A 16,188-nucleotide genomic window follows, 5' to 3' on the forward strand; every position below is an offset into this window, starting at 1 on the left:
GCATGAGTTGGGGGCAGAGGCAGAAGGAGAGGGACAAGCAGACTCCATGCTGAGCCCGACATGGGGCTCGATCCCAGGACCCTGGGATTATGACCCAAGCTCAAGGCAGACACTTAACCGACTGAGCCACCCGGGCGCCCCTGGACCTTTAAGTCATTTCTGGGTATTTTTCTGTTGCAAGCAGTGCTCGTGATGAACATACTTCTGTGTGTTGTTTTCCAGTACAGCTGCTAGCGTTTCTGTGAAGGACAAATTCCTAGAAATTTGAAATGTTGAATTGACTGAGTTTCAGGAGAGGAAGTGTTGTACTCAGTTGTGTTGTCTTTTGCCCCTGGGTCCAAATGTTTATCTGACAAGGCCATGCTTTGATTGCATTTTCATTACAGTGCTTTGGGTCTCCGTTTCCACCTCAGTATTCAGTCCTTAAATGCTGTAATTAACAGGGTGTAGGGCTGAAGTGGGATGTGGTTTTGGAGTCACAGAAGCTGCTGGGATGAAGGGATGTTGTGAGGGTGTTTTTGGGTTTTTTTTTTTTTTTGTTGTTTGTTTGTTAATTGTCCTATACTTGAGTTTAGTATTTGACCTGTTCCCCTTAATAATCTGCAACCTTTGGAAAAAGACATAGGCATATGGAATGTTTTCTCAGAATTCTGGGTATCCTTGTGGTTTTGCCTGGAGCAGTTTGTCTGCTTTTGTGATTGAAATGTCTGGTGGTTTCGAGCCACAGATCCAGAGTTAAGTTGGACAAATGCTATAAGCAACGTAAGGACCCAAGGCCCAGCAGAGAATCGAGAGAGCTTGGCTTTGAGTGCAAGCAATAATAAAATCAGGTTCAGCCCAGAAAGTTGCAAGCCAGCATATTTGGGGAATTATCATTCAAAACTACCTGATCTGAAAGAAACTTGGAAAAAGGGCAGGGAAGAAAGACAGGACTTGGCACAGGGATGTCAGGGCAAAAGGAAAATATTGTGCAGCTTTCAGCTCATGGAATTCTCCACGAAGGCATTTTAGATTTATTTTTTACTGTGGTCATGGTGAATTTCTTTGGATCTACCCAGCACTCTTGCTTGATTCCCCCAGGGACCAAAGGGAGGTGTTTTCAGGGTGACTGGCTGAAGAGAGAGGTGTGGTCTGTGGGTGGGAATGTACCCAGGGCAGTGGAGGTCATCATTTGTGCTTTGGTCCAAGTGAATTCCGATCTACCCATGTCACAAAGAAAGGGGATGGGTAGCAATTAAAACTGCGTTGGCTAATTTATCAATATGCTTGATGCCCAACAACTATAGGTATGAAATGGTTTTCCCTTTCATTGGGCTCATTTCCTCTCATTATGTGAATAACTTGCCAAGCTGAGTGTAACTCTAGAATGTAGCCTCCTGGCTGTACCTGGTGCCCAACCATGGACACGGCAACCCACTCTAGTGCCCGAACGACTTTCGTGTCCATGGGGGAGTTCAAGAGTCTCTTGGTCTTCATCGTGGCACCTCTCTGAGGGATTCTCCGGATAATATTATTATGTGTTCCTCTTGTCTTCTTTTGGAGTGTGACCCCCATTTCTCTATATGGAGTTTCTCTATCATGTGAAGGATTGAGTTTTCCAGTCAGATACGGATATTCTGCTCCATTCTTTCAGACCCTTAGAGTCATTGCATATTCAGTGATGTCCCCGCTTTGTGTTCGTAAGAGCGTCGATAAATATAACATCAATTCCAAATCTGCCATCCATTTAATCCCTACTGTGTGGCGGATCTCCACCTGTTATGGACTGAATGTTCGTGTCCCCTGCAGATTCAAATGTTGAGGCTCTAATTTCCAATATGGTGGCATTTGAAGGTGGAGCCTTTGGGAAGGAATTCGATTTAGATGAAGTAATAAAGCTCGGGCCTTCGTGGTGGAACTGTTGTCCTTCGAAGAAGAGAGACCAAGGTTCCCTCCCTCTCCATCTTGTGAGGATATAGTGAGAAGGTGGCTCTCTGTATGCCAGGAAGTGGGTTCCCCCCCAAGGTTTCAATCTGCCAGCACCTTGATCTCAGACTTCCCACACTCCAGACCCATAAGAAAGAAATGCCTGTTGTTCAAGCCACCTCATCTGTGGGATTTTGTTGTAACAGTCTGAGCAGACTAAGAAACTGACTGAGAGACTGCACTTGGAAAAGGAGGAAGACTATATGCTAAGAAAAAGATAGTTGTAAACCCTTCTAGGTGTGTGACCTGCCAACTCTGCAGAGCGAATATCAGGGCTTTATTTTGTTGGTTAGTTGGTTGATTTTATTTTCTCGTTGTTTGTTTGTTTGTTTTGTAGCACTGCTAGATATTAAGGAAGAGGAGGTAGTTCTGATACCACCCAAGGGAGATGGGAGAGTGGGATAAAACCTAGGTTACTGGGATAAAACTGGGCAGAACGCGCCGAGCATGGAATGATCTGGAAGTCAGCTCCAAAGTGGATTGAGATGGGAATTGTGTTGCTTGTGTCACGTTATAAGCCAGTCTAAGTGCTGATAAACATGTTTGACCGAACACTGCCCTGCAGCCTTCAGAGAGGAGGAAGAAAAACATGATTTATGTTCTCCTATTTTCTGAGTCTACAGGATTCAAATTATAGCTACCATGGAAACTGCTTTGGAATTTCTGGAGCCCTTAATTTTAACTTAACATATAAAAACACTTTTGTGCTGATTTTATAATTATTCATGACGGATGAGAAAGTGACTAAATGTCTTTTGACAGTGAAGGAACACATAGGAACACTTTTTCCTTTCTTTTCTTTTTTCTTTTTTTTTTTTTTTTTTTGCTTTCATAAAGATGCGTGTGTTTGAAATGCTTTCCTTACCTGGGAGCAACTCTTCCATCTCTTGCAGATTCTGACACCATAGCTGAGTTACAGGAGCTCCAGCCTTCAGCCAAGGACTTTGAAGTCCGAAGTCTTGTGGGCTGTGGTCACTTTGCTGAAGTGCAGGTGGTAAGGGAGCGAGCGACCGGGGACATCTATGCCATGAAAGTCATGAAGAAGAAGACCTTGTTGGCCCAAGAGCAGGTAGGAGCATTTTAACCCCATGCCCTTTCCCCTTTTTGTGCCAGAATGTTCACTGCAGAGGTGATGATCTGCGAAATCGGCAACCGGGGTCCCCCAAGGATTTCCCGGTGACTCTCTGGTTAATGACGGTTGCAGAAAGCTCTCTCACGTTCTCAGCTTTTCTTCTTGAATGGATATTGACTCATTTTGAAGGCTCACAAGCTCCTCTTGATTTCTTTATTACGTTTCTCTTGTTGTATTTTGTCCAGAATCAACATGGCCTTTTAACTAATAAATTTAAGATGACCTTTCATGACCGTCTGCTGGGGATTTCGAGATATGCATCTTGTGGGGTTAGCCAGCATTCATTTTGGGACACATTTTCTTTATTTGTGCTGTGGGCATATGTATTTGATTTTTAAATAGGCTTTTGAAGAAATGAAATACAATTACTCTGTGGCTAGGGTGTTGCTTGTTTAAAGGCAGGTAGGATCTTCTCTTTCTGATCATGGTATTTTTCTTTCTTTAAACAAGGCTTCTGCTCCAGACATATTGATTCATTTGCCGAGTTGCTAGAGAGACAGTCATCAGCCTTGGTGTTCAGAACAGTTTATTAGTTACAGACGTCCGAGCGCACATCGTGGGTCCGATAATGTACCCAGTTCCGTGGGAAGCCTGCAGAAGGAATTGGAGCTCTGTGGCTGTTAGTTACAGGCTTTAAAAACAACTTTGGAAAGTGGAGGAAAAATGCAGATGTATAAAGCAGGCGCTCAGCAGCCAAAGCATCACAGAAGGGAGAGCAGGGAGCAAATCCACCAACTGTGGAGTGAGGAGAGATGTGGGTGAGCCAGGGACAGTCAGGGGAGGTTCACACCGCTGAGAGGGAATGTAGGTTCTGGGCAGAGAGGCATGACGGGAATGTGGCAGGTGGAAGGGTGTATATGTGTGTGTGTATATGTGTGTGTGTGTTTGTGTGTGTGAGAGATGTTTTGGAGGAATGAGTACTAGAATCCTATACAGATGTGTGTGTGTGTGTGCGTGCACACGTGCATGTCTTTTTTTTTTTTTTTCCCCACCCTTCTTAGTGCTTTAGAACAGATGGACTAGGAAATGGGAAGAAATGAGACATTTGGTTGGGGAGGGGGTCATCTGTGGGAAATCGGAAGAACCTTTTTTTAATTGTGACAAAATATACATAGCATAACATTTACTGTTTTAATCCTTTTTAAGGTACAATTCACTGGTCTTAAGTGCATTTACAATGTTGCCTGCAACCATAACCACTCTCTCTTTCTAGAACTTTCTCATCATCCCACATAGAAACTCTGTATCTTTTACATGGGAACTCCCCATTCCCCCAAGAACTGTTTTTCGGAATGGCTGTTCACTTTGTGAGGTGGTTGGGGATCGGTGTTATACTTTTGGAAGGAGGAGGTTGGGATCAGAGTCTGAGGACTCGGTGACTTTGTGTGGCCTCCAGTCAAAGGAGCAGTGGAGGGCAGGAGGCTGCTTGTCAGTCCAGGAATGATGTAGGCTGTGTTTAGCAGCGAAATGTGAGCGACTTCACCGAAAGGAGAAATGACAGGAAGTTGCAAATCATTTGGAAGGTGGGGAATGGAACATGCTCACTCAAGCTCCCAATACCCAAGCCACCACTTATCATCAGGACGCACTGGCCGAGTACCTGTTCTGTGTGCTGTGCTTCTAGGTCCTTGAGAAGAGGCATTAAATGTAGCCCTGACCTTGCAGTGTTTGTGGTAGATGGGAAGTAGTATATGTAAAAAGAAAACAATCTGATCTATTGTACTGCAGGCAAGGAATAGAGATGTTCTAGGTGTTCCTTGCTTTAGGTGAATGACTTGCAAGGACCCTGTGTGAGGTGTGGGCTGGGGTTTTTAAATTTTTAGTTTTTAAATTTTATTATTATTTTTTGTTTGTTTCTTTATTTAATTTTTTTAAAAAGTAGGCTCCACGCCAAGTGTGGAGCCCAGTGCAGGGCTTGAACCCCCAACCCTGAGATCAAGACTGAGAGGTAGAGGCTTAACCAACTGAACCACCCAGGTGCCTTGTGTGGACTGGGGGTTTTTACAATCAGATACACGCAGGAGCTAATGAAAGCTACCCAACCATTCTTTAAGACAGTGAGTATGAAGGAAAGTAGAGTCTTTAATTGAGCCATGGCAAGGTTTTGGAATTTAGGGCATGAGAAGAGAAAAACCAGCACAGGGAGCGAGGGAAAGGAAATGCCAAAGAAGGCGACAGAAGAGGTAACATCCTGTAAGGAAGATCACTTAGGAGAGCCAGCATAGCTGCCCAGGGCTTGGTGAGAACCAGAAGAGTCCTCAGAGACCACTTATTTTAACAGAAGCTTCAGGGATCAGACAAAGAGTCTGTGGCAAGCAAGTAAAGATGTAGGCTTTTCAGTTCGGCCAACCTTCACTGAACACCTTTTTTTTTTTTTTTTTTTTTTTTTAAAGATTTTATTTATTTATTTGACAAACAGAGATCACAAGTAGGCAGAGAGGGAGGGAAGCAGGCTTCCTGCTGAGCAGAGAGCCCGACGTCGGGCTTGATCCCAGGACCCTGAGATCATGACCTGAGCTGAAGACAGAGGCTTTAACCCTCTGAGCCACACAGGCGCCCCTCTGCACACCTTTTATGTGTGCCAGGAAAGGAGAAGGGCCACAGATTAGGTGCAGGAGATTACAGGAGTTGGGTTGTTGTTCCCCAGGAACACCTAGGTTCGTGTTTGATTGAATAGCTGGGTATAGCCCAGCCAAGTTGACCTGGAAAACTAATAGAAAGTACGAACAACTTTTTCTTCCTGAGCCGTTTGAAAATCCGTTGCCAACTCAATGCCCCATTACCTCCGAAGACTTCAGTGTGCATTTCCTACAATAAGGATGCTCTCCTGTGAACCATGATACAGCCATCAATATCAGGAAAGAAACTACATTACCACCGTATAATACATTACCACTGTCTAATACATTACCATGTACATTACCACTGTCTAAACCTTAGACACCATTCATGTTCCGCTGGCCGTTCCACGTTCCTCTAGAACAAAAGGGTCCAGCTCAGGATCCCCCATAGCATTTAGTTGTCCTGGCTTTTTAGTCTTTTTCAATCTGGACCAGCTTCTCAGTTTTCCCTGGACTCTCATGACCTTGGTGATTCTGAAGATCACAGACCCAGTTATTTTGTAAAATATAGCTATGTCCAATGTTGCTCAGGTCAGGTGCTAGATCTTTGGCAGGAATGCCACAGACGAGATGCTCTGTTCTTCTCATTGCCTCCTAGTGGGTGACTTTGTTTCAGTTTGTCACGTTCATGTTGACGTTCACTTAGGTATCTGCCATGCTTCCCTGTGGGGTCACCCCCTTCTGCTTCGCTATTATGCTAGTATTCCATAGGGAGGTGCTTTCAAACTGTGGAAGCACCTGTTCCTCATATAACTTTCAATTTATTAGTTTATAGCTGTGTGGATTTGCATTTTCCTGCTTAAGTCAATGAGTCACAAGCCATTATTGTCATTATGTATTTTTATACTCCACCTGTCCCCTAAGTTGGGCCATAAGAGTCTCTTTAGGTTGGTTTTTGCGTCTTTTGACACATCCCCATCTTTGAGTTGTCTCTTGCTTTCTGGTACAACAGGAGGTTCAGGCTCTGGCCTGTCCCACCCTTGGAATCAGTTACTTCTCAAAGACAAGCATTAACTTTCAGTGTAAGAGGGTACTTAGAAGCCAAGATCTGGGCGCTAGGTGCCCTTATTGCTGTTGGGATGCCACTGCTTCCAGACCCCTTTCAGTGGACAGAGCCAGGGAATACACGTACACGTACTAAGTACACCTACCTCCTCGTGTGCGCACACACACACATTTACATTTATATTTATTTCTCTGTTTCAGCTGTGTGTTCACACCAATATCTCCAAGTCCCATCGAACTTCCCTGAGTTTATTCTAGTGTTCACCCTTTCTGTGTGTTGTAGCTCTCTTCTCTTCTCCTAATATTCAGCTTATTTTATGCATCTGTGTGCATTCAGTCTCCTGTCTTTGTTGCCGCTTCTCCCATTGGTGGGCTCAGATGCCCTGTTCCGGTCCATCCCTACACGTGGATGCCTTCTTCACCCTATGTGGGCCCGATATTGGACTGCCCCCATACATGGTCACTGCCCTCCTCACCCTGCTTGGGCCTGGTACCCTGTTCTGGGCCACCTTGGCCCTCTGTCCTTACCACCTGTCACGGATGCTTACCCTGTTCTGCTCCATCTAATGGCTTTAGGACTGAGTTGTTCAGGGAGCGAAGGTGAAGAAGAAGAGAAAGAGAAAGATATTTAGATTTAAAAGAAGTGAGTTGACTTTAAGGAGAGGCGTTAAGTCAGTAATTGGGCAGATAAGATACAGATCTGGCAAAAATGGTGAGCAAAGTAGGCAAATGAATGAAATTTGTTGAGTGCTGGGCTAAAGGATGGTTTTCTTTTTTTAAGCTAGAGAGAGCTTATAGAGAGAGGATAGGGCATTCTCTCTACTCTACCCCAATGCTATTACAATTGTCTAAAGAGTTTCTTTTTCCCCTAGGTTTCATTTTTTGAGGAAGAACGGAACATATTATCTCGGAGCACCAGCCCTTGGATTCCCCAGTTACAGTACGCCTTTCAGGACAAAAATAACCTCTATCTGGTGAGTCTTTCCATCCATCTCTTTAGAATTAGTCCAGGGCTGACACTCAGATATTGCAGATGTAGAACTGGATGTGGGTCTTGCCCATATGGTCCTTCGAGTTGCTTTCCTGACTTTGAGGTATCCTCCTGTTCTCCTTGTCCTAAAGATTAACGACCAGTCCATTTAGAGATGGCCCCATCTTTTGTTGGGTATTATAGCCATGGCTTAAAGGGCAATAATGAGAAGTCAATTATTTGGGAATAATCTGATTTGACCTTTAATAGCCTAGAATCTTGCTTTAATTATTGGGGGGTCATAATTGACATATAATATCTTATTAGTTTTAGGAGTACAACATAATGATTCAGTATTTGTCTATATTGTGAGAGGATCACCACTAAACCTAGTGCAAGTCATTACATTTTTTAATTTTTAAAAACTGAGTACATTGTGATTTTTTTTTTTTTTTTTTTTTTAGATTTTATTTATTTATTTGACAGACAGAGATCACAAGTAGGCAGAGAGGCAGCCAGAGAGAGAGGGAAGCAGGCTGGGCAGAGAGCCCAATGCGGAGCTCAATCCCAGGGCCCTGAGATCATGACCTGAGCCGAAGGCAGAGGCTTTAACCCACTGAGCCATCCAGGCTCCCCAGTACATTGTGATTTTAAGAAAATGCAAACAGGGCAAAGAATGTATGAAATAGAAGAGAATGTTCTTTACCTTTCTTTCTAATCCTTTTCCCTTAAGGAAATGTATTGATGGTTATGTATGTTTTTCCTGACCCTAATGGAAAAAAAATTTCTATGTCTGCATTTATAACACATGTATATAGTTTGTTTTACAAAACTCGTATATTACTCCCTACTCTGCTCTTCAGCTTGCTTTTTGCCTTTCAGCAATTTACCCCCAACATCTTTCCATGTCAGCACATACACATACACATCTGCCTCCTTTTTTTTTTTTATTCTTTTAAAAATTAGTCAGTATTTTGTTACCTCTGACATTTATTTTTGCCTTTGTCTATGGCAGTGTGACACATGGAGGCACATCACACCTTGTTTTGCTTATTCCGTGCTTTGGCATCATTAAACATTTGAGTGTTAGATGTGATTCAGATGGTAGTTATAGAATTTTGCAGTTCCTTGTAAATGAATTTGGGAAGGGGAACTGCCTCCCTTCCGCAGCTTTCTTTTCTTAAATTATTTTTTGTTTACATTCAATTAATTAATATACAATGTATTATTAATTTCAGAGGTAGAGGTCAGTGATTCATCAGTTGCATATAACACCCAGTGCTCATTACATCACGTGCCTTCCTTAATGTCCAACACCCAGTTACCCTACCCCTCTACCCACCTCCCCCAGATCTGCCTCATTCTTTTGAACAATGGCATAGTATTTCTTTTCTTTTTTTTTTTTTTTAAAGATTTTTCTTTATTTATTCTACAGACAGAGATCACAAGTAGGCAGAGAGGCAGGCGGGGGGGGGGGGGAGCAGCCTCCCCGCTGAGCAGAGAGCCTGATGCAGAACTCGATCCCAGGACCCTGAGATCATGACCAGAGCCAAAGGCAGAGGCTTAACCCACTGAACCACCCAGGCGCCCCTGGCATAGTATTTCTGATGTACGTGTAACATAATGTATACAAGGCTAAAATTCATTTTGGGGCTCTGTTTAGGTTTTTGGGGGTTTAGATTCCTAAAAGAAAAAAAAAATGTATCCCAGAAACAATTTTTGTTTCTGATTCAGCCCTTCAAACAAGACTATCCTATTATGTGGAATGGAGAGAAACTTTTATAGAGGCTCACAAAAGAGAAAAAAAAGGATATTTATCTTGAACTTCCATGGGATAGTTTTGGGGGACTTTATTGCATTTATTTCTGACCTGTAATAAACAGTGATTAGTGTGGTTTCATATCAGTTGAGAACCCAGTGCTGGGTAGAGAAGACCCCTCCCCCCCAAGCTCTACCCAGCCTTCTGAGCAGGATGTTTTCATACAGATATGTTGGGAGACTGGCCTTGCACTAACCACACGTTTCTTGAGGACCAACACTGTGCCTGTTGTTTAGGGCCGGAAGCTTCCTTTCCTTGAATATTGTCTTTGAACCTTTCCTTCCTTGAGATATGGGACTTGGATCCCTGACCTTCATAACTGACCTTGGGGTGTTTTAGGCTCATTGACATTCTAGGATATTTCTTGCATACACAACATTTACTTTGAGCTCTCTGTGTCTTCTAGAGTCCCTCATGTTTGGGTGTATTATCAGACTTCTTCATTAGCTCTCAGAAAAGAAGATCCCTTGAAACAGCAGGGATTTATTTGTATGTTAGTGTTGTTTTGGATGTTTTAACTTCAGCTCTGCAAACAAACCTTTTTGTGTTCAAGACAACACAGAACACGGGCAGTCCTGGAACTAGCAAGGGCCCCAATTTTGGCAAAAGTTGAGAGTCCATAGTTTTCTGGTTTGCCTCACACCGCCCTGGAAACTTGTGGTCCTCTTCATCTGGATTGAAGGCCTCGTCTTCATAAGGCCAGGCTCATGCCTTCTCTTCAGAGTCAGTATTGTTGAGATGCCTTGGGACTCTAAGTCAGTTTTGGTAGAGGTGATGACCAGTTCTGAGCGTTCTGTGTAACTGATGACAACTGCTGGTCAAGCCACTGCCCCGTGGCTTCAAGGAGCTCACTGCTTGTCTCCATGGTGGCCAATGAGGATGACCAGAGGGGCCCTGGCAGTGTTACTGACTCATAGTTTCCTTCGTGTTGACTAGTAGCTTTTATGTCTATTTTTGTTCTTCACTACACAACACTTTTCAAAGTGCATCTTCAAGAGGGTAATACTGGGTCATTTAAAAAATTTTAATCTCGGGCGCCTGGGTGGCTCAGTGGGTTAAGCCGCTGCCTTCGGCTCAGGTCATGATCTCAGGGTCCTGGGATCGAGTCCCACATCAGGCTCTCTGCTCAGCAGCGAGCCTGCTTCCCTCTCTCTCTCTCTGCCTGCCTCTCTGTCTACTTGTGATCTCTCTCTGTCAAATAAATAAATAAAATTAAAAAAAAAATTTTAATCTCTTTGGGGCCGCCATTTTTATCCCTGCCAATTGGCTTTGTCCCAGTGGTGGAACTTCCCTTTCTTTTTAATTGTGGAATTCGCTGCTGTGGACTTCCTCTTGGATACAGCCTTGTTGGAACACCTGGTGGGTTGGGAGTGTCCGCTGCTCCTCTGCTAAGACATCTCCCAGGGGCAGGAAGCTTCCTTTTTTGGGGCTTTTGGCTTTGGGTTTCCATCTGGATTTCACCACTGACATCAGCATTTTGAGCTTAATGCCCATCTTCTCTAGTTTTCCAGCCGCCATCTTACAAGATAGGAATGCTCTTAAAACAGCTGTTTTCTAGAATTCCAGTTGCCTCAGCATATTGATACTTGGCTATAATGACATTTTTACACCTTTCTTTAGTAGCTCTGTTGGGTACCGCTGATGGGATCTTGTAATTGTTTCCTTGTCTGCATTCTCTTCTCAAGTACGTTGGTAATTTGGAGTAAAAAGCTTGCTAAGGGCACAGTTTTCTCATAAATATCCAAACTCAGCATAGGAACTAAGATACGATTATAGATCCACCATGCCTTATCTATACTTCTGAAATACCCAGAGTTCTGAATAACCTCAAGTTCTTTTGTTACTATTTGGCAGCAAAACTTGACGTGAACTCTGTAGCAAAACCTGACCTGAATCTCATTTTCATTCCATTTAGTGTGACTTTTCATACATTTTGCTTCAAAATTGTGAATGCATTTGAGTACAGGGTGATATCCCAAGCCCTCCCCTAGGGTGTTACGTAATATAAAGTATACACACCATTTTTTCTTTCTAAAATCTCAACGTCTCTAAGTCTCGAAGTACATTCTGTCACAAGAGGACTGTAGGTCCATATTGGCATCATGAAGTTCTGGAATCCCACTGTACCTATTGACCCCTTACAGATCACCAAACCTTTGAAATTCGGGGAAGCATACAAATCATCCTAAACTCCCTGGCAGTTAACCATTCATTTGTAATGCAAATGCAGTGTAATTGAAGATGCATTTAAAAATCAATGAATAAAAGAAATAGGATTTGGTATCCTATGTATTTCTCAAAGCTATCTCTTCTTTCCATTCTTGCTTCTCCCCCGTGAGTTCTGGCCACCATCTTCTTTTGTCTGCATTACTGCAGTAACCTCCTAAGTGTTCTCCCTGCCATCTGTCTTGCCCTTCCCCCAGGTCTTCCACACACTGCAGCCAAGTCATCTGCTGTTAAAACCCTTTAAGACTCCCTGCTGCCCTCTGGATGAAATCCAGACTCTTCCATGTGGTTTACAAGGCCTTTTTCATATATATCGCTAGGCTTGTTGCTTACCTTTCCTCTCCTTTGATTTTAATGAAGTAACTCTTATATTTTAAGAGATTTGAGAGGTGGGGGCAGGCGGAGGGACAGAAGAGGAGGAAGAGAGAATTTTTTTTTCAAATTTTTAATGATTTATTTATTTATTTTGCTGGGGGAGGGTCTGGGGAAGGAGGAGAGGAGAGAGAGAGTCTCAAGCACACTCCCCACTGGGCACAGAGCCCACTGTGGGCCTTGATCTCACAACCCCGAGCTCATGACCTGAGCCAGAATCAAGATTCGGATGCCTAACTGACTGAGCCACGCAGGCCCCCAGGGAAGAGAAAATCTTAAGCAGCCCAATGCTCAGTGTGGAGCCTGTGGAGCCTGATGAGCTTGATCCCCCAACCCTGAGATCACGATGTGAATCCAAGAGCCAGCTACTTAACTGACTGAGCCACCTCGGCACCCCTCTCCTTGCACTTTACATTCATCTTGAACTTTCTTTGGTTCTTTGAACTGACCTCTGACCTTTCTCCATGCCATTCCCTCTTTCCCTATTTCCCTGGCTAACTCCTTTTTTTCCTTCTGAGCTTGGACCAGATGTCACTACTTTCAGAAACTCTTCCTGACCCCTCTTCTTGTGGGAGGGATGCCCTTCTGGCTGTGGACTCGTAGCGCCCTGTACCTCCTCTTCATGGCTGGGTGTTGAGCTCCCCCACCAGGCTACTCCCTCTATGAAGGGAGGGATTATGTTTCCCTTGCTTCCAGTAGGGGCCAAGTAAATGCTTAAGAAGCATTTATTGGAAGAACGTATGATTACGTATGATTATGATAGAAATTGATTTACATACAGATTAACTTATTGTGTTATGGAAATGACACATTAAGAGTGTAAATTTTATTCTCTAAAGTATGTAATTCAAGTTAGATCCAGTGGGATTTTCAAAATTGGGAGTGCAATGCAAGGAAATTGAACTTGGATCCCTTTGAAATTTGATGGTTAAAAATTTCCTATTTGTCATTACATACCAATGAAACTCGCTTGCCAATTTCTGGTATATAGAAAATTGTAATGAAGCCCATTGTATTGTTAATGTCTGATTCTATATAACAAGGCTAGTTCTGTATTCTGGCAGGCAGCCCATAGAAACAGTGCTTTGTTGATCTGGTTCATGAGGAAATCTGTTCAGTTCCATATAACAGATGCCTTTACCAGTGTCCTTCCAGGAAAGAGCTGATCTTTACAAAGAAAACCTTGTTTTGCAACTCATTATATGTAGTATTGTTGCATCTAAATGCTTTGTGAGATTCTTAAAGGTTGCTCGCTTTGTACTGATGTTTTTCATGCTGTGGGTCTTTTTTTTGGCTTTAAAAAAAAAATTAACATATAATGTATTATTTACCCCAGTACAGGTCTGTGTATTGTCAGGCTTATACACTTCACAGCACTCACCATAGCATATACACTCCCCAGTGTCCATAAGGCAACCACCTTCTCCATACCCACTTCCCCCCAGCAACCCTCAATTTGTTTTGTGAGATTAAGAGTCTCTTATGGTTTGTCTCCCTCCTGATCCCATCTTATTCCATTTTATTTACTTTCCTTCCCCTCAAGCCCCTCACTTTACCTCTCAAGTTCCTCATATCAGGGAGATCATAGGATAGTTGTCTTTCTCTGATTGACTTATTTTGCTCTCATGCTGTGGGTCTTTTCAGGCCGCCCTTGCTCTGAGCCTATAACTGACCTATGAATCTTCTTTCCTTACAGTGGCCTTATATTAACTTCTCTCTGTTCATTCCAAATTTTTCTTCCTCAGTTGCACATAGGATGTATTAATTAAGGTATAGGCTAAGCTACTATAGCAAAAAGAACAAAAACCCAGCCCAGACCGATGGAGCAGGTCTGTTGTATGTGATAATTCAGGGACCCAGGTTCCTTCTATCTTATGGCTCCTTATCCCTTAGGATGTTGTCCCCTTGACGTGGTTGGAGTTGGGCATTTGATGTTCTTGTTTCCCCTGGCTGGCAGGAGAAAGGGGTGGAGAGCACAACAAGAAAACTCCTTTTACATAGCATGGTATGGAATTGGGACACATCATTTTCTCTCCTATTTTGTTGACCAGAACTTCATCACATGCCCTCATATCTGTGCCAGCTAGCTGCATGGCCAATGGAATCCGTGGAAGAGAGGACTTAGGGGGCAAGTTATAGTCTGTTTTGCAGGTAATAAAATATACCTGGTTTTGAAGCCAGGCCCCCTAGATCCATCTCCTGTACCCACTACCTGACATTTCCATTGAACTTCCTTTGCAAAGGAAACCAGTCTGACCCTGGCCCGGAGAACCTACTTGGCATCAGTTCTTTATATTTCCTGTCTCGTTTTCCACCAAAGGTCATGCAGTCATGTGTGGGGTATTTCCTTCCAGTGTAGGAACAGTCTGGAGGTTAGTGCTTTCTAGGCAGTGACCTCGTGGCCTGCATAAACAGCAGCCCATGCTGTGTGACTGGAAGCCTGGAAAGAGTTAACAAATAGAACCTTATTGTTTATTTTAGTGAAATGTGGCAGCTTATGATAGTTTTGACAGTGAGACATGTGCTGTTTTGATCTCTCGGATAAGATTATCCAGTTTTCAGGCACGTCTCAAAACTCACCAGCATGTTCACATGTTGTTGCTTGGGAAGCCAGGGTTTGGGAGCTGGCTGCCCGTCGGAAAGAAGCTGTTACTAGAATATAGGTTCTTATTTTATTACTGTTCTTGGTTGGTCTCTCCAGAGTCATCGGCCTTTTCGATTTCAACGTTCTCATTAGCGAAGTGAGATATTGAAGCCTCTAATTGACCCCAGGTCATTTGCCAAGTGTGTTATTGCCCTGGGGGGGCGGTCCTTTGCGCCTTCAAAACAGTTGTTTTTTTTGTGTCCTGCTCTTTGGAGGCATATTTCAAGTAAATGTGTTTATAGAGTTTTAAGAGTCACAATTCCATTGCATTGTCCCAGTTCGCTTGGTTCCACGATCACAGTTTCTGGCTTAGTAAGTCTAGGATGGGGCCCAAGATTTTGCAACCAGGTCCCAGCTGCTGGTGCCGGTCGGGAACCCCACATAGAAAACGCTAGTCCTGTGGCTATAGCTATAGCTCATTTCTGGGTACCGCCTCTTCCTTTTGTTCCTTCTGCAGTAGTGAAGATCCTGAGATCCTGGTTCTTGCCCTTGACTCTGTGAGGTCAAGGAGTGGTACCCATTCCCTTGCTGTTAACTGGCCCAGGGATTCTTCACCAGCGCAGCGTGCTTCATTAACCCTGTCCTCAGTTGCCTGGTTTGAGTGTGCTATCTGTGTCTCTCGCCAAGGCTCTGGATGATTCCGCACTCAATGAGGATCTTTTGAATAGACCGATGAGTCAGGCTGGGATTTGTATTTTCTGAAACAAAGGGTCTTCTCTCCTTTTCTCTTGGTGACCTTGTCCTTCAAGAGGAATAATTTAGGGTCTCTGCCAGGGACCACTCCGCTTCGAGGATCCCTTCCTTCCTCCCCGATGCCAAAGATCAGGAACACAGCACAGGGCGGAGAACGATGCCAATAGCATTGTTACATTTCCATGGTACTTTTAGGCATGCTGATTGTAGTGCAAGCATTTCAAGGGCACGCTGCTAGAGGGGTGGCCAGCACAGCGGGTCTCTAATGACACCCCGTACAAATTGGAGTAGAGTACAAGAACTGTTAACTACTCACCCCCTCCCCGCATATGGAGATGTGTGCATGCAAGTCTGTATGGATGTGCATGTGGTGTACACACACACACACACACACACACACACACACACACACACACCCTTGGCCTTTGTTTCGAATGCCACACAACTGATGGGCACTGGTGTCCCTGTTCTTGGGGGCGTAGATGCGAACACCCGCAGAGAAGCCGCCGCTCCTTCCAAAACCGAACCCATGTAAGATTTGCCCTTTAATTAGCATCTGCAGCTGTGCCATTAGCAGGGTTTGTCTCTGTTGGCCTGAATGCCTTTGCTTTAAAAGTGCAAGTCCGTTATAGCTCTAAGCCAGGCCTGTCTGTCAGCTGCTGGGCCTTCTCCACCATCTGCAGGGTGATCGCATTATTTAGGACTGTTTCACTGTAGGGCTCTTTCCTCCTCCTGGCTCCC

At 43.9% G+C, this 16,188-nt stretch overlaps 1 protein-coding gene across 2 annotated transcripts in view; it reads left to right on the forward strand.

The window, feature by feature from the left end:
- The window catches only part of CIT (citron rho-interacting serine/threonine kinase), a 164,745-nt gene that overhangs the window by 10,778 nt on the left and 137,779 nt on the right, over window positions 1-16,188 (forward strand). For both annotated transcript variants that reach the window (XM_046024531.1, XM_046024532.1), the window contains exons 4-5: window positions 2,859-3,034; window positions 7,596-7,697. In XM_046024531.1, coding sequence (XP_045880487.1) covers window positions 2,859-3,034; window positions 7,596-7,697 — 278 coding nt within the window. The remainder of the gene's footprint in view (window positions 1-2,858; window positions 3,035-7,595; window positions 7,698-16,188) is intronic.

This window comes from Meles meles, chromosome 12 (assembly GCF_922984935.1).
Source record: "Meles meles chromosome 12, mMelMel3.1 paternal haplotype, whole genome shotgun sequence".
Taxonomy (NCBI): domain Eukaryota; kingdom Metazoa; phylum Chordata; class Mammalia; order Carnivora; family Mustelidae; genus Meles; species Meles meles.